This window comes from Eleutherodactylus coqui, chromosome 9, assembly GCF_035609145.1.
Source record: "Eleutherodactylus coqui strain aEleCoq1 chromosome 9, aEleCoq1.hap1, whole genome shotgun sequence".
NCBI classification, from domain to species: domain Eukaryota; kingdom Metazoa; phylum Chordata; class Amphibia; order Anura; family Eleutherodactylidae; genus Eleutherodactylus; species Eleutherodactylus coqui.
This window is the reverse complement of record NC_089845.1, coordinates 82,857,016-82,874,376: the sequence shown is the minus strand read 5'-3', so window position 1 is coordinate 82,874,376 and position 17,361 is coordinate 82,857,016. Positions and strand designations below refer to the sequence as shown.

At 44.7% G+C, this 17,361-nt stretch overlaps 1 protein-coding gene across 2 annotated transcripts in view; it reads right to left on the bottom strand.

The window, feature by feature from the left end:
* ABHD3 (abhydrolase domain containing 3, phospholipase) overlaps positions 1 to 17,361 on the bottom strand; it is a 64,525-nt gene that overhangs the window by 8,834 nt on the left and 38,330 nt on the right. For both annotated transcript variants that reach the window (XM_066579635.1, XM_066579634.1), the window contains exon 6: positions 1,937 to 2,110. In XM_066579635.1, coding sequence (XP_066435732.1) covers positions 1,937 to 2,110 — 174 coding nt within the window. The remainder of the gene's footprint in view (positions 1 to 1,936; positions 2,111 to 17,361) is intronic.

The following is a 17,361-nucleotide window of genomic DNA, read 5'->3' as shown; positions in this document are numbered from 1 at the left end:
TCTCTTCCATCCTCCCCCCCTGTACACGAGGACAACATATATCGGCTTGGCGTGAAAACCGAGCCGATATACGTTCGTGGGAATGCACCCTAAGGGCGCCCACCCACTGGCGTTTGCGTTTTCCGCGGGAAAAAAACACAGCGTTTTCCACGATTTTTCCGCGCGTTTTTCGCGGCGTTTTCGCGGCTTTTCCGTTAATTTCCATTGACATTCATGGGTGCATTAGGAGAAAAATAAGGACACATATGCAACCATTTTTTTCCCGCGGAAAACGCAAACGCCAGTGGGTGGGCGCCCTTAGTCATACAATCTGTAATAACACAGTTCGTTAATTACATCTTACTGGTGGACGATCCGCAGTGTTTACACCACGTGAAAACATACCCTATATGTTACATAAACCTACCCTAAGGGCGAGCACCCACTGGCGTTTTTTTACCTGCGTTTTGCGTTTTGCGTTTTTCCTGCACAGGCATAGAGATAACATGTGTTCCTGTCGTCCTGCACTGGCGTTTTTTTTGCGTTGCGTTTGCGTTTTTAACATAGGAACTGTCAGTTGCATATGTGTCCCTATTTTTCTCCTAATGCACCCATGAATGTCAATGGAAATTAACGGAAAACGCCGCGAAAACGCTGCGAAAAACGCCGCGAAAAACGCGCGGAAAAAACGCGAGAAACGCGGCGAAAACGCTGCGTTTTTTTCCCGCGGAGAACGCAAACGCCAGTGGGTGCTCGCCCTTATAGTGTTCAGTCAGCACACAGTGTGTAACAGCGACAGCAAAATAGTTGTGAAATCACTTTTGTTATTCTTTGTATTAAGCAGGGTTAATGGCGAGCCGACTGGATTCATTGTATAAGCATATTTCCAAAAAATGCAATACAACGGCAATTGGATTACATTATTCCTCATAATTGAAAAATCTTACATGGTAGAAAAAAACGGATATCATATTCGAATTCAGCACACTAAAGTTACTATAAGCCGCCTACTTGCTTATCTGTTACAAAAATTGTGTTGCACAGTGTAATCATTCAGTGTAAATGCATGCACTGACTGAGGGTGCGGGCAGACGAGCGTAGGCGTATTTACGTTCGCACGAGCGCAACGTATAATCGCCCGAGCGATCGTTTTTCACCGATCACGACCAGAGCTAGAAAGCGTATTTTTGTTTGTTCCTACTTTGCAAACTATCTTTTCGGCCATCGAATATGCGTTGGCGCGTATTTCGGTCGCATATGTTCCTTTTTTTTTTCGGGTTGCCGTTTTTACGCGCTGTAAAATCACCCATGTGAACGAATACATTCGAAACCATTGCCTCAGATGGTCACGTATATACGTTTGGTCGCAAAAACGCGCCGTTTATGCGCTCGTGTGAACGCACCCTGAATGACGAACGAGAAGTTGTTCACCTCTCGTTAGCCGTTCAGTTTCTGCAGAGCCTAGTGAAAATAAGACACTTCCTATAATGTAAGTCACCAGAACAATGTCTGTATGACATTCAGCCCTGAAGCCTAAAGAATCGTGACTGCATCTATGGACTATGATATCGGCTGTAATCCGGGGACACTACAAGATAAGTAATGGTATGTATCTACAATAAGGGCGAGCACCCACTGGCGTTTTTTTACCTGCGTTTTGCGTTTTGCGTTTTTCCTGCACAGGCATAGAGATAACATGTGTTCCTGTCCACTGGCGTTTTTTTTTGCGTTGCGTTTGCGTTTTTAACATAGGAACTGTCAGTTGCATATGTGTCCTTATTTTCCTCCATGGAAATTAATGGAAAAGCCGCGAAAACGCCGCGAAAACGCCGCGAAAAACTCAACTTTTTATGTAGATTATATGTATATGGAAGCGGTAAAATAGCGATCAGAAAGTGAAAAAAAGGCCTAACTACAAAGGCAAACAACAATGCTAATTAAAGCAATTCAGGCTCACCTAATAATTGATGCTTGGAGACATGTCGTTAGATAGTAATTGAAAAGTATCCAATTGAGAGGTTTCTCTAAGACAACTGCAGATTCAAACACTTCCCACCCAGCAGAGAACACAGCGGCACCCAGCAGCGGGGTCTGACGCCCGGTCTTTCCTAAGTAGTTCAGCAGCAGCATTCTAGAAAAAAAACATGAAAGTGCAGGTTACTTTTAATGAAGGAAGAAAGAAAAAAAAATAGATTAGATTTGGGAATGTTACTGATATGACAGCAGTTACAAAGTCTCACGCAGAATAGACAGCTGTTTGAGTATTCTTCATGGGTGACATTTAGTACACGTATGGTTACCCAGCTTTCCAGAAACTTAATGGCTTTTGGCTAAAAATCATTTTTGCAATTGACTTGATCATAAAATCAACACTTAGGGACCTTTCACACAGTATGGAATAGGCCGCATGACGCACTGCGGTATATTCCGCACCAAAATCTGCAGGCTACCTACGAGTTTTGATGTGGAATTGAAAATAGCTTCAAACCTGCCTGCAATTCCGCATCAAAATCTGCAGTAAGACCTGCGGATTTGGGCGTGGAATTCCACAGCTGCGGATTTGGCAGAGTCCTGTGGCGTAATTCCGTCCCGTGTGAAAGGTGCCTTAGAAGGTCGTTCTGAAATGGAGAGAGATGACCATCAGGGAAAGCAGCATGAGCATATAAAATTTCAATGCCAGATCCTATTTCCTCTGGAGATAAGCTGACGCTAGAACTGTCTGGCTGCGGCTTTCTCCATAAGGGCGAGCACCCACTGGCGTTTGCGTTTTCCGCGGGAAAAAAACGCAGCGTTTTCGCCGCGTTTCCCGCGTTTTTTCCGCGAGCTTTTCGCGGCGTTTTTCGCGGCGTTTTCGCGGCGTTTTCGCGGCTTTTCCATTAATTTCAATGGAGAAAAATAAGGACACATATGCAACTGACAGTTCCTATGTTAAAAACGCAAACGCAACGCAAAAAAAACGCCAGTGGACAGGAACACATGTTATCTCTATGCCTGTGCAGGAAAAACGCAAAACGCAAAACGCAGGTAAAAAAACGCCAGTGGGTGCTCGCCCTAAGGCAGTTTTCACATGGCCATGAAAAATCGCGTGAGATTTTTGTGTTGCGAGACGCACGAATATGAATCTTATTCTTTTAAATTGGGTCATATACATGAGCGATTTTTTTTTTTATTTTCCTGCATTGCATCGTGGTGCAGGAAGAAATCGCGGCATGGCCTATCTTTGGGTATTTCCTCGTAACGCCTCACCCATTGTTTTCAATGGGGCAGTAAAACACATTGCATGGCTTCCGCTGTGCACATGAGTGCGATGCAGGGTTTCCCATTAAAACCAATGGGAAACACTTGCCAATCCTCCGACACAGCTGTAAGCCGCACTGGAGGATCGTAACCTCATTAGGGCGAGCACCCACTGGCGTTTGCGTTTCCCGCGGGAAAAAAACGCAGCGTTTTCGACGCGTGTCCCGCGTGTGTATTACCCCATTTAAATGAAGGGGGTTCATATTTGTATGTTTTGCAATGCGTTTTCCGCGGCGTTTTTCGCGGCGTTTTCGCGGCTTTGCCATTAATTTCCATGGAGAAAAATAAGGACACATATGCAACTGACAGTTCCTATGTTAAAAACGCAAACGCAATGCAAAAAAAAACGCCAGTGGACAGGAACACATGTTATCTCTATGCCTGTGCAGGAAAAACGCAAAACGCAAAACGCAGGTAAAAAAACGCCAGTGGGTGCTCGCCCTTAAAGCAATGGGAGGTGTTTTTTACCGAAAAACACTTTGCATCCGCCGGTACATCGCACAAGCGCGATATCGGGCCAAGTTTCACGGCCCGATATCACGCTCGGCCGTGTATAGGAAGCCTGGTGTAAGCACACAAATGATTTGCCAAACCTAGTGTTTGTGTGTTTGGGGCAGTTGGGAGACATAGCTGTTAGCTATTGAAGGTGTATGAGGGCTATTAGGCTGAGTGCACATTGCACGTTGGCCCTGTGTATAACATACATGTCAGGAAAAGCTCCTGGGGTATACGGTTACAACAAACCCTTAGTACTTTTTTTTGACTCTCGAGTGAATGAATGCCCCATTGGCCTCTATGTTGTTGCATTTAAGAGATTTTAGTGAGTATTTTGTATTACACTGTATATACAGATAAGCCATAGCATTAAAACCATCTCCCTAATATGGTCTAGTTTCACTTTGTGACGCCAGAATGGCTCTGACCTGCAAAAATGTCCTGCGGTATATGGCACCAAGATGTTAGCAGCAAATCCTCTAGGCTGCTATTAGGGCCCTTTCACACGGGATGGAATTACGCCGCAGGACGCAGCCAAATCCACACCAAAGTCTGTAGGTCTAACTGCGGATATTGATGCGGAATTGCAGGCAGGTTTTAAGGCATTTTTAATTCCGCATCAAAATCTGTAGGTAGCCTGTGGATTTTGGCGAAGAATTTACCGCGGCTCGCAGTGTGTCGTGCAGCCTATTCCGTCTTGTGTGAAAGGTCTGTTACACAGCAGCGTTACAGCGTTACTGCCCTGCAAAACGCAGGAGGAGCTACGCAGATTACAGACAGAGTAACAAAGACATCCAGGTGCCGGCTGTAATCAGTGTAGCCCCTGCTGTGTTTTGCAGGGCAGTAACATTACTGTGTAATGGCAACCTTAAGGGCTCTCACACATGAGTGCGGCAGTGCGGCGCTATGCCACGTTTTTACTTCCGCTTTCGGAGGCAGCGCTTATAAGCCTAAACCAGGTTTTCTTTTCCAAATAGGTTTTTAATTACTGTAGTTGAAACAGACAAAAGTCCAATACACAAGTAAAGAATATATTGTGCAACGCGTTTCGGCGCACAGGGACACCTTTCTCAAGGCTCACTGTGGCTCACACTTGCACTTTCCTGCTGGATTGCATCATTACCATCTTTATTGGTCTGCATTTCGTTTTTAGGGGTGTCTGTCATTCATGAGACCCCCACTTAAATAAGCGATTTTACTTTGTTCAGTTATTCATGTTTGACTCTGCGGGTGCGTTCACACGAGCGCATAAACGGCGCGTTTTTGCGACGAAACGTATATACGTGACCATCTGAGGCAATGGTTTAGAATGTATTCGTTCACATGGGCAATTTTACGGCGCGTAAAAACGGCAATTCAAAAAAAAACGGAACATATGCGACCGAAATACGTGCCAACGCATATTCGATCGCCGAAAAGACCATTTGCAAAGTAGGAACAAACGAAAATACGCTTTCTAGCTCTGGTCGTGATCGGTGAAAAACGTTCTCTCGGGCGATTATACATTGTGCTCGTGCGAACGTAAATACGCCTACGCTCGTCTGCCCGCACCCTTACAGTAGTGTTTGTTCCACTGTTTTTCTGCGGATATTTGGGATGTGGTGGGAGTATAATTAATAAGACCTGGCTCTAGCCCAAGGTTCTCGGAGAATCCTAGCACTGTTATATGTTCCTTTACTACTGAATCAGATTATTACATTTAAAGTAACTTCCAAAAATGGAAATTCTATTTAAATGTCTACACAATTCTGGAGGACCTGGGAGAGAACTGAGCAGAGAAGTACACCCATAAAGAAGCTACACCCATAAAGCATTAATGCTGGCTCCCAGGCCTTGGCTAAGTTGGGGAAACATGTGCTCTGTCGGATACACTGGGTCTAAGTAGAAAAAAAAGAGGTAATATGCCTAGCACTAGCGGTCTTGTTGGAGGACAAGAAAAGCGATAGAACGGCACTATCTTTCTCTAGAGTTCTGTCATACGGGTCTTGCAATCCAAAAGGGAGACTGGATTTTTGTGAAATGTCAGGCAGGTTGTATAAGGGGCCTGTCATTCTTTTCTGTCTAGTCCGGGTTTTGCCTGTAGCCCATTACTTGGCTTTAAAAGGTCTGCACACAGAGCTACATAGGAAAGAAGCTGTGTGCATGTGGAGCGGACCCTATGGAGAAAGGACAGTTTCTCACGTCAGAATGTGCACCCAGAAAGTAATCCAAGTTATAGTATTTTGGGATCGTTGGTAGTATGCCATCCAACTTCAAGAAAGTCTGATATAGGGCTCAGAAGAGCAGCTATTTTACTAGATTGACCCGATTCCCTACGCAAACATAAAATGTTTGGAAAAATGGTTGTAAACGTTATAAGAACTATAGAGCCAAGGATTCGGCTTGAACTGCTCGCCATCCTCGGCTTGGTCTTCTACGTTTTGGGGACATGGAAACAGTCAAATTGGTAAGCACTTGATATGAATGTCACTCAGTAACGCTTGACTCTCCGTAGCGGCGCTGTTGGCTGAAGCACAACAGCGCCGCTGACAGATCACTCAATGTATCAAACTCACATTTTATGATTTTACGGCAGTGGTGAGGATGTCACAAATCTAATGACACCAAAATCATCCACCAGAGGTCACGCAAAGAGGTCAAAGTGCGGTGCAAGGAAAAGCTGGTAGGCTTTTTTATATTAGATGTGTATTTGCCTAAAGTGAAAAGCCTAAGAATTTTTGCCACAATAAAGCCTTTATGGATTGAAATCTATACGTATCCCCACCTGACTACGTCCTATTTACCAAAATTGCGCTAATTTTCCACAGTATACTCTTACTTTGCGGTGTGAATTCAGTTTCTACCTTAATTAGTTTGAAAAATGCAGCAAACTGCAATGTAAGCACAACATGAATGTGGATAGTGTTAATAATGTTGAGAAAAATTCAAAAAGGAAACTAGTGATACTGGACACAAAGTCCTATCTGTTGGATGCAGGGTGCATATTAGGAGGAGCCGATTGGACTAATATATGGTTTTACTTTTTCCCCATCTTTATGAGTCCAGTGGGAAATCCTATTCAGTGAACAGAAAAAGGCGTTGGCGCGGTGTTAGCCAGTAGAACACAATATATTTTGTGTGATATACAGTAATTAACACAAACATGAAACCCATTCTGTTGAATGGATTTGGTCACACGAATGATTCTCCCCCCATTATTTTCAATGGGACCTTAAAAGAAATCGCATGGTACTCGCATGCCATGCCATGCGATGTTTCTCATTGAAGTCAATGGGAAACAATTGCGATCATTTCACATGTTTGATGTTCTAAATTTCACAGAAGCGATCCTACTTTTAATCCAAAATGCTTCATATCGCCGTGAAAATTGTACGTTGGCAAGCACTATATCAGGCCTCGTGTCTTAGGGCGCCCACCCACTGGCGTTTGCGTTGTTAGTGCGTGAAAAACGCAGCGATTTCGCATCTACGCGTTTGCGTTTTTCGCTGCGTTTTTTTTACGCAAAACGCGGAGAATGTCTCATCCTAAAACGTTGCATAGCTGTTAACATACAGTGCGGCATGGGGTCCCGCGGTCGGCGCGCGTCGCTCCGGCGTCGGCTCCAGCAGCCTGGAGCCCTGTGTCGAGGTCATCCCAGCAGCTTGGGTTGGCCAGTGGGCGGCGGCGTGGGCGTGCCCGCCCGTAGGGTGCCGCCCGCACTCCTCTGTGCTTCTTATACAGCAGTGGGTGGAGTTGCCTCCTCCCACTCTCCGCCCCTGGGCGGAACCTTGTGGTTAAAAGACTGGCAGTGAACTGAGCTCATTGCCAGTTATTGGTTCTGCATGTACCTAGCCAGTCTGTCTGCGGTTCTCCTCAGTCAGTCCCTAGTTGTCGGTCAGCTCCCTCTGGTCCCCTGTTACTCAGTCTGTTTTAGTTGGTTCTGTTTGCCTCTAATCTAGTCTGGCCCAGTCAGCACTAGTTGCTATCCAGCACCCTGCCAGTTTGCCTGTGAGTTCCATCTCCAGCCTAGTCAGTTTTGTTGGTCTGATTCATCTGCCTCCTCTGTCGGCACTCTGTTCCCCCCATTAGGTAGGTTCCTGCTTGTCAGTCGCCAGGTCCCTAGCCAGGGCAGGGACCGCCGTCCAGTTGTCCGCCTGGGGTTAGCCAGGGCCGAGGCAAGTAGGCAGGGACAGTGGGGGTGCGGGAGATCAGGGCACCCCAACTGGCGCTCGGGGGGCAGAGTGCCGTAACATAATAACTGGCCCTTAAAATACTGCTTTTCTTTTCATGGCGGCGATCAGCGCCCTCGCAAACCAGCTGCAAGACCTGGTGCCGGTGATCCGGGATTTGTCAGCTCGCATGGTGGCCCAGGAGCAGTGGGCATTGTCGCAGGAGCAGAATGCCGTTACCAGTCCCGAACCCAAGTGCCCTCTTCCCGAGGTGTTCTCTGGGGAGAGGAACAAGTTTTTTGTTTTTCAACAGGCGTGTCGCCTGTTTTTTCGGATGCGTCCCCGCTCTTCCGGCTCGGAGGTCCAGAGGGTCGGGCTCATAATGTCCCTGCTGCGGGGCTCTGCCCAGACTTGGGCCTTTTCCATTCCCGAGGGTTCCCCCTCCCTGCATTCGGTGGACTCCTTTTTTCAGGAACTTGGGGGCATCTTCGATGAACCGGACAGAGTGGGGTTGGCGGTTTCTCGGTTGCTGGCGCTGCATCAGGGGTCGCTTTGTGTGGAGGATTATTGCTCCAATTTCAGACGCTATGCGGGTGATACTGCATGGAACGATAGTGCCCTGAAAGACGTTTTTATGCAAGGTCTCTCAGACGCGGTCAAAGAACTGTTGATCTCCCATCCCGTTCCCGGGTCCTTAAAGGAGGCTATGGAGTTAGCAGTGAAGGCAGATAGGAGGCTCAGGGCTGGGAAGCAAGATAGACCGACCCATAGAGTCAGGGAGGTCATTTGTCCTGTTCCCTCCCCGTCCGTACCAGTCTCTGTTCCCGAACCTATGGAACTGGACCCGCTGGACCCCAAGGAGCGACGCCGGATTCGGTTATTACATAATCTCTGTCTCTACTGCGGGAAAGCTGGACATCGGGTGATAACTTGCCCCTGGAGGCCTCAGCGTCCACAGTCTGAATCGGCAGAAAGACTTCCAGTCCTAGGCGACTGCAGGGAGGGTCGCCTAGGACCTCAGGTACGTCCTAGACTTCTGATACCCTGCCAGGTTAGATTCCGGAACTTCTCCCGCCTAGGGCAGGCGTTTATTGATTCCGGAGCAGCTGCTAACCTGATAAGCATGCGTCTCGTTGAGCCCCTGAGGGCTGAATTTGTGGCGCTGAAGACGCCAATTCGTTTTGCTAGCATTGATGCTACTCCTCTTGCTTCGGGCTTGGTTCGATGGAGGACCCCAGTGTTACAACTCATGGTGGGGGGTCGCCATTCGGAAGGTCTATCATTCCTGGTGATGGAGAAAATGTCGGTAGACATGGTACTAGGGATGCCGTGGCTGGCGTTGCACAACCCCCAATTCGATTGGGCCACTGGGGAGCCAACCCAGTGGGGGCCGTCCTGCCATAGCCATCACGCTCCCCCTCCCCCCTGCTCAGTCGAACAGAAGGGGTACCGGTCCTCTGGAAATCGCAAAAGGAGGGGTCGCACGGGGTGCCATAAGTCTTTGTCGAAACCTGTTGTCTCCACTAGTTGCTATCCAGCACCCTGCCAGTTTGCCTGTGAGTTCCATCTCCAGCCTAGTCAGTTTTGTTGGTCTGATTCATCTGCCTCCTCTGTCGGCACTCTGTTCCCCCCCATTAGGTAGGTTCCTGCTGGTCAGTCGCCAGGTCCCTAGCCAGGGCAGGGACCGCCGTCCAGTTGTCCGCCTGGGGTTAGCCAGGGCCGAGGCAAGTAGGCAGGGACAGTGGGGGTGCGGGAGATCAGGGCACCCCAACTGGCGCTCGGGGGGCAGAGTGCCGTAACAATAGCGTTTCTATACCAACACACCCTACAGCACCTGTGAAGAATGCCCGCCCTTCCACAGTCTTCAGTAATGTTGTCTGCAAAAACGCCACGCGGCGCGTGCGAATTGCGTTGCGTTGCGTTTTTTCCGGGAGCATTGAAAACCATGGGAGAAGTTAGATTAAAAAAAGGAGCCAGAGTGTAAGGACAGCTGCGATGCGATTTTGCGGGGCGGGGCGATTTTAAAAACGCCAGTGGACATGAGCACACTTTATCTCTATGCCTGTGCAGGAAAAACGCAAAACGCAGGTAAAAAAACGCCAGTGGGTGGGCGCCCTTAGCCCGATATCTCGCTCGCCTGTGTGAATATAGCCTAAAAGAAACAAAATCTTATAGATATAAATACATTTTAATGGCTAATAGTAATTCTGTTAATGTAAACTGAATGTAGACACAGAAAGCAGCAACATAGGGGAATGTCTGCTCTGCAGCCACACTAACCAGGTGCTGGCTGACTAGAAACAAAGGGTGCTCTCACACCTGCGTTGGGGTCAGTTCAGGGTTTCTTTCTCTCTGCTCAGTTTTTGAAGGATGTAAAACTGAAATGAACTGATTTGTCTTTTTCCCCCCATTAATTTCAGTGGTTTTTCCAAAAAAACTGAAGGCTGTTGCATTTTTGTTCCAGTCAAAAAAACTGAAGCAAAACGGAACTGAAGCAGACTGACAGCAAACTAAAAGCCTTCAGTTCTTATGAAAACCCATTGAGATCAACGGGAAAAAACTGATCAGTTCATTTCAGTTTTACATCTTCCAAAAACGCAGCAGAGAGACGGAAACCCTGAATTGAGTCCTAAGAGGGGTTCCACACGGGCGAAAAAAATTGCGCGATTTTCGTGTGATGCAAGAGTCAGTAAAAAAGCAGATTATGAAACGAATGATTTACAATGGTTTCCTTTAGATTTGCGATGTTTTCACTCATGCATTGTTACGAAAGCAAAAAATCGCGGCACGCTCTATGTTTCTGCGATGTGCGTTTTTTTTTCTTCCATGTTTCCCTATGGACCCTCCTTTTTATTGCATTGCAATGCAACAAACGTTGAGATGTGATTTTAACCTTAGAAAGTCCGATCGACTTTCACAAAAAAAAAATGCGGCAAAATCGTGAGCGGCAGCAATGATTTTGCGAGAAAAAGCAGGGCTGATGCTCAAAATTCGTGGGAAAAAGACGTGATTTTGCTGTGATTTTCTTGCGGCAAATTTGCAATTGCCCATGTGAAACTAGCCTAACGTAGGTGTGAAATCACCCTTCTGTGCTGAAGATTTCCTTAGACCACCTGCCCAAAATACTGGCCACTTTTGGTACTGCATTGCTACATATCCCCCTTCTAATAAAGGCCATATCTTTTATCACAGAACCCAATCACATGGGTTCCTGGCTTGGGGAACTCCTTCTACAGTACCCTTTATTGGCTGGACTGTTTATGGTCCAACAGTTCTCAGAGTACCTGCTACTCTTTTTACTACCGTGTTTCCCTGAAAAGATTACCTACCCTGAAAATAAGCCCTAGCTTGATTTTTCAGGATTTTTGGTAAGGCTTGAAATATAAGCCCTAACCCGATTTTAAGCCCTAGTTACAGTTCATAAAAAAGGTCAATAGGAATGCATTAGGTGCGTGTAAAGGGCCATACAAATGCAATTGCTGAATTTTTAGAGTGCTTTTCACACAGTTCAGCCGAGACACTTACCGAGCAGGCTCAGTCCAGGGCCTTCCCGCTGCTCTCCAAAGCACTGGCGCGATTCCCGCAGTCCTTGTAACTAACAGACAGTGTTTTTACTTTAGTGCTGAACTTCCTCAGCAAGAGTGCATAATCTAGCAGCTTCCTTTTCTGCTAACAAACGATGCCTCGGTGTTTCTTTAGCGTGAGCACTCAGAATGAGAACTTCTTGCTTCCAGTATCCTCACATTATACTCTTTTTACAGAGTGACATTCCTCCTCTGCTTCAGCATATACCTTCACAATTCCACATTTTAGGTGGGCACACTCCTCTTCTAGAACCATACGCTGCTGCTCAACATTACTTACTTTTGTCTTCAGCCATGTAATTTCTTGGTCAACTCAAAACTTGTGGGAAAACCTTTATTCAACTCTCTCTATTGCTCTAATTTTTTTCCTAGGCTGGAACGGACCTTACACTCTTGGTCTAGCTCTGCCCTATCACTAGCTAGCTCCTTCTTGAAGCCTTCCTACCACTGTCTCGCTCTCGATACAAATGGCTTTTTTCCCATCCCACTATGGATCTACACATCCCACAAAACCTAGAAAAAGGTTAGGCCAGTTACCAGGGGCAGCTGCTCTATTGCTATTCTGGGCAGATGTGGGCGTCGCCCTGCTCCTCCTGCAGGAGTTAATTCTTCCCAGTGCTGTGTACTTTCTATTAGCACTACAGGAGTTTTTTCCCAGTGCTTTCAACCAAGCTGCAGGGTAATTGGTTATTATCTTCCTATTTAGCTGCACTAGGGATGCTCGTCCTTGCCTAAGTATTGGTGTTAGTTTGTTTCTTGCTCCCAACAAAGGTATTCTGTTTCTGATTTTCATGCACTGAACCTTGAACTTGTTATTTGGATTTCCTTGAACTCTGCCTGTCCTTACCCTTGAAACCATTACCTGGATTTGGTTGAACTCTGCCTGCCGACCCTCAGACTTGTGACCCGGATCTCGTTTGTATATCGCCTGCCATGACATTGGACTGTATTCTGACTGAGCGCCTTGTCTTGTCTTGTGATTGTGTTGCAGCATTATCGCCGACCCCCGTGGGTCAGCTGCCAACTACATCGGGACTATTCCAGGAGGTAGCGGTCTGTTCAGTTCCCCGCAACGAAGACCAGATCCCTGTACAGGGGTTTCAAGGTGAATATCGGGCAGCCGTCGGGATAACGCCCTTAGGTCTAGCCCAAAGTCAAACCAGTTTGTTGGCAGAGTGGGTCCACACACGCTGGTCGTAACATGAACACATAACTTTTCTCTATTTTTGTTTTCCTATCTGTCCCCTGTACTTTCAAGGAAAATTTCCATGCCTTGCAGTTACTGTACCACAGTCCAGGCAGGAACAAAAATTAACATTTTTAGTACATATTAGTACCCCACATATTTTTATTACATCACATTTGTCATTATATTTTTGGCTACCAGTAGCAACACGAGTTTCACCTGAAACTGAACTGACTAAATCATTCCTTGATTGGACAGCAATCACATTAATTTCATCACATGTAATTTTCACAATACTACACTTTTCTTCATCATCTCTCATTTCATCCTTTAGAGGAATTGTTACCACAGCAACTGTAGGCCATAAATCTGGAGATCTTTTTATTATAAAATTGAAAAACATAAGAAAAAGAAAAACAGGGGTCACAAAGCATATAACACGAAAAAAAACATACAAAAATTATTACTGATACTAAATACAAAATAAGCTGAAACAGAAGGCACTCAGCCAACTAACATCACCAAAGTGAGGACCAAAAGGTCCATCTAGTCCAGACTAATACACAAACAGACATACACTACACGCATACCCATCACCGCACCATGAACAACCACAACTCTTGTAACTAAAAAAAAAGGTAAAAAAAGAAAAATTAGATAACTTGACATTAAACAAATTCAGAGATCCAGTCTGACCCAAAATTAGACCTATATTTGGTCCAAAAAGAAACCTAAACAACTTAAATGAAAATTACAACACAGACATTAACTTAAATTAATATTTCATTACCATTTTTCTTAACAACACACAAACCTAAAAATAAATCTTTAAGTAGAAGAAGGAGATTAGCGCTCCAATGTGAGGTGGAGAAAATGGCAGGGTAAAGAAAAATAAACGGAAATCCAATTGGACTCACCCCAGACGTACCGGACCCTGTGTAAGGTCACGGTGCGTCTAATGATCCTGGCAGGCAGTAATATCCACGGTCAGAGCTATGATGTCATCAAGGGGTCCTGATCGCTGGTCTAAATGACATCCCAATGGGGGAGAGCATCGCAGGGTGACTCTAGGTAGAATATATACCAGAGGCAGCAAAGGCAATAGACAACAATTTAGAAAAAACCCCCGTGCTCCAGTGATCGGATAGGCGAAATGAGAAGGCAGAAGGAACTTACTTAGCAGGGGTGTCAGTGCAAATGACACCCCTGAAAATCCAGGTCAGCTCGTAGAAATAAGGCTTGTCCAGGTTATGACGTTTATAAAGGTTCTTTATTCACAGGGTGCAACGCGTTTCGGCTGAAACATCAGCCTTTATCAAGCATACAGGGTGGTAAAACATGGTTACATTTATAGTGAACATGACTGAATGAGTGGAGGCAGCGTCTGCTAGTTACCGCCCCTTTTGGGTCACGTGTGTGGTCACGTGGCTCGGGGGGTGGAGGATGATATAGGATGGTGAAAAAAAGGTGAAAAAAAGGAAATGACTGATGGCTAAATAGATCCCCTGGAGAAATGACAGAGGAACGCTGTATGAGAAGGGCTCTAGGAGGAGCAGGGGAGTCACTGCAAGAGAACGTTGGGTATCACATGACTGCTGGGGGGGGCGGGTGTTGGGCTGGAGAGTGACACAGCAGGGGCACATGACTAGTCATGTGCTCCGCAGGTCCTGTAGACACATATCAAGTAAACTGTGTCCGGACGTGGTAACGGCAGGGCTTCAGTGTGTGACTACGTCAGAGCTGGAGGAATGCAGGAGCTGTCAGCTGGTAGGCTTAGACAGCGCATTATGCAGTCTGTATGCACAGAGGATCTGACTTGTCTGGGAAAGGTGGATTAGGTGAGTAACATATGATGATGAGTTTAGACTATGCTTGGTTAAAAAATGTATGGGTTAGGCAGGAAAGCACTAATAGATAGGAGGTGTATTGTAGTGACAAACATGTTCTAGGATGACGGAGGGAGGGGGGGAGGGGCAGAGGGTGAGCCATGCTGCAAAAAATGTAATAAATAACAAAAAATGCTTAATAGAAATAAAGAAATATATATAAAATAGCATATTAAGGACTAATAAAAATATAAATGCTTATAAGTATAGATATTAAAAATGTATGTAAATACATATAGATAATTTAAGAGTTGTTATACATAAAACAAATAAGATATAAAAACTACAATGCATCAAGCAATGAATCCATAGAAATTTGCATAAAAAATAGTAGTATTGTTGCATAAAAGACTAAAGATGATACTAAAGCATGCAATTACTATAAATAATATACATCCTAGTGGTAGCATGAACATAGTGGGTACATATAGCTGGAGTGTTACACCAAACTTATATAGATAATTAGATGGTTGGTTGTTATTAGATTTGTTCTCAAATTTTTCTTCTCCTCAGATTCTTTTACTCTTAGATTTTTTCAAGGACCTCATTTAGGCCATGAGGATGTAACGTGTTAAAATGATATATATAAAACATCTCTTTGGCTTTTAGTCTAGAGAACTCACCCTTGGGGATTTGCTCAATAGGGGTGACTTTCAATAAAGAAGAATCAGAATTGTGGTGTAAAAAGAAATGTTTCGATAAACTATGTTTGAGAAAATTTTTATTAATATTGTGTCGATGGTGGTTGGTGCGTGTGCGTAATGAGTTGATTGTCCGGCCAATGTATTTGTTCGGGCATGGGCACTCAATCAGATAAATCAGGTGCTCAGAGGCACAATTTAGATACTGTTTTATTTCAAAGGGGTTGTTCGGTTGCCCCACATCCACGTGTTTTCTCCTGTGGCAGATGTTCATACAGCATTTGCATCCTGAGGCTCCACACTTATAGGTCCCTTTTATGGTGGAAAAAAGTGTGGGATTGGTGTTTGCATTTCTATTTCTATTCTTGTTTCTTGGACATGATGGAGCTAGAATATTACCCAGTGTTTTATTCCGTTTGAAAATTAGGTTAGGGTTAGTGGCTAGGGTATCCATGATAAAAGGGTCGCTCTTTAAAATTTTCCAGTGTTTTTTAAGGATCTCTCTAAGGTCTTTTTGTTTAGAGTTATACCTTGTTATAAAACAAAGGTCGGGGGGATTGGTCGAATGTGTAGGTGTCCCCTTTTTGGTCGAGAGGGATCGTTCTTCCAATTTGGCTCTATTAAGGGAATGATCTAGGAGAGTTCTGGGGTATTTTTTCTCCTCAAATCTTTTATATAAAATTTTGGATTGTTCATCAAATGTCTCCATGGTTGAGCAATTTCTACGTATCCTCTTAAACTGGCTAAATGGTACATTTGTCTTCCACTGTTTTGCGTGGCAACTCCTAAAGTCCAGAAAGCTATTTGCGTCCACTTGTTTAAAATGGGTCTTTGTATGTAGGTTTCCTTCTTTGATATATATATCAAGATCCAAAAAAGTGATTTCCGTCGGGCTGAAGGTCCCAGTAAATTCTAGGCCACAGGTGTTCGTGTTTAATGTGTGTAGAAATTGTTTGGCTTCTTCGATGTTGCCATTCCAGATGATAAAGATATCATCAATGAAGCGTTTGTAAAGGACCATTCGAGGGTCCTTTACAAACGCTTCATTGATGATATCTTTATCATCTGGAATGGCAACATCGAAGAAGCCAAACAATTTCTACACACATTAAACACGAACACCTGTGGCCTAGAATTTACTGGGACCTTCAGCCCGACGGAAATCACTTTTTTGGATCTTGATATATATATCAAAGAAGGAAACCTACATACAAAGACCCATTTTAAACAAGTGGACGCAAATAGCTTTCTGGACTTTAGGAGTTGCCACGCAAAACAGTGGAAGACAAATGTACCATTTAGCCAGTTTAAGAGGATACGTAGAAATTGCTCAACCATGGAGACATTTGATGAACAATCCAAAATTTTATATAAAAGATTTGAGGAGAAAAAATACCCCAGAACTCTCCTAGATCATTCCCTTAATAGAGCCAAATTGGAAGAACGATCCCTCTCGACCAAAAAGGGGACACCTACACATTCGACCAATCCCCCCGACCTTTGTTTTATAACAAGGTATAACTCTAAACAAAAAGACCTTAGAGAGATCCTTAAAAAACACTGGAAAATTTTAAAGAGCGACCCTTTTATCATGGATACCCTAGCCACTAACCCTAACCTAATTTTCAAACGGAATAAAACACTGGGTAATATTCTAGCTCCATCATGTCCAAGAAACAAGAATAGAAATAGAAATGCAAACACCAATCCCACACTTTTTTCCACCATAAAAGGGACCTATAAGTGTGGAGCCTCAGGATGCAAATGCTGTATGAACATCTGCCACAGGAGAAAACACGTGGATGTGGGGCAACCGAACAACCCCTTTGAAATAAAACAGTATCTAAATTGTGCCTCTGAGCACCTGATTTATCTGATTGAGTGCCCATGCCCGAACAAATACATTGGCCGGACAATCAACTCATTACGCACACGCACCAACCACCATCGACACAATATTAATAAAAATTTTCTCAAACATAGTTTATCGAAACATTTCTTTTTACACCACAATTCTGATTCTTCTTTATTGAAAGTCACCCCTATTGAGCAAATCCCCAAGGGTGAGTTCTCTAGACTAAAAGCCAAAGAGATGTTTTATATATATCATTTTAACACGTTACATCCTCATGGCCTAAATGAGGT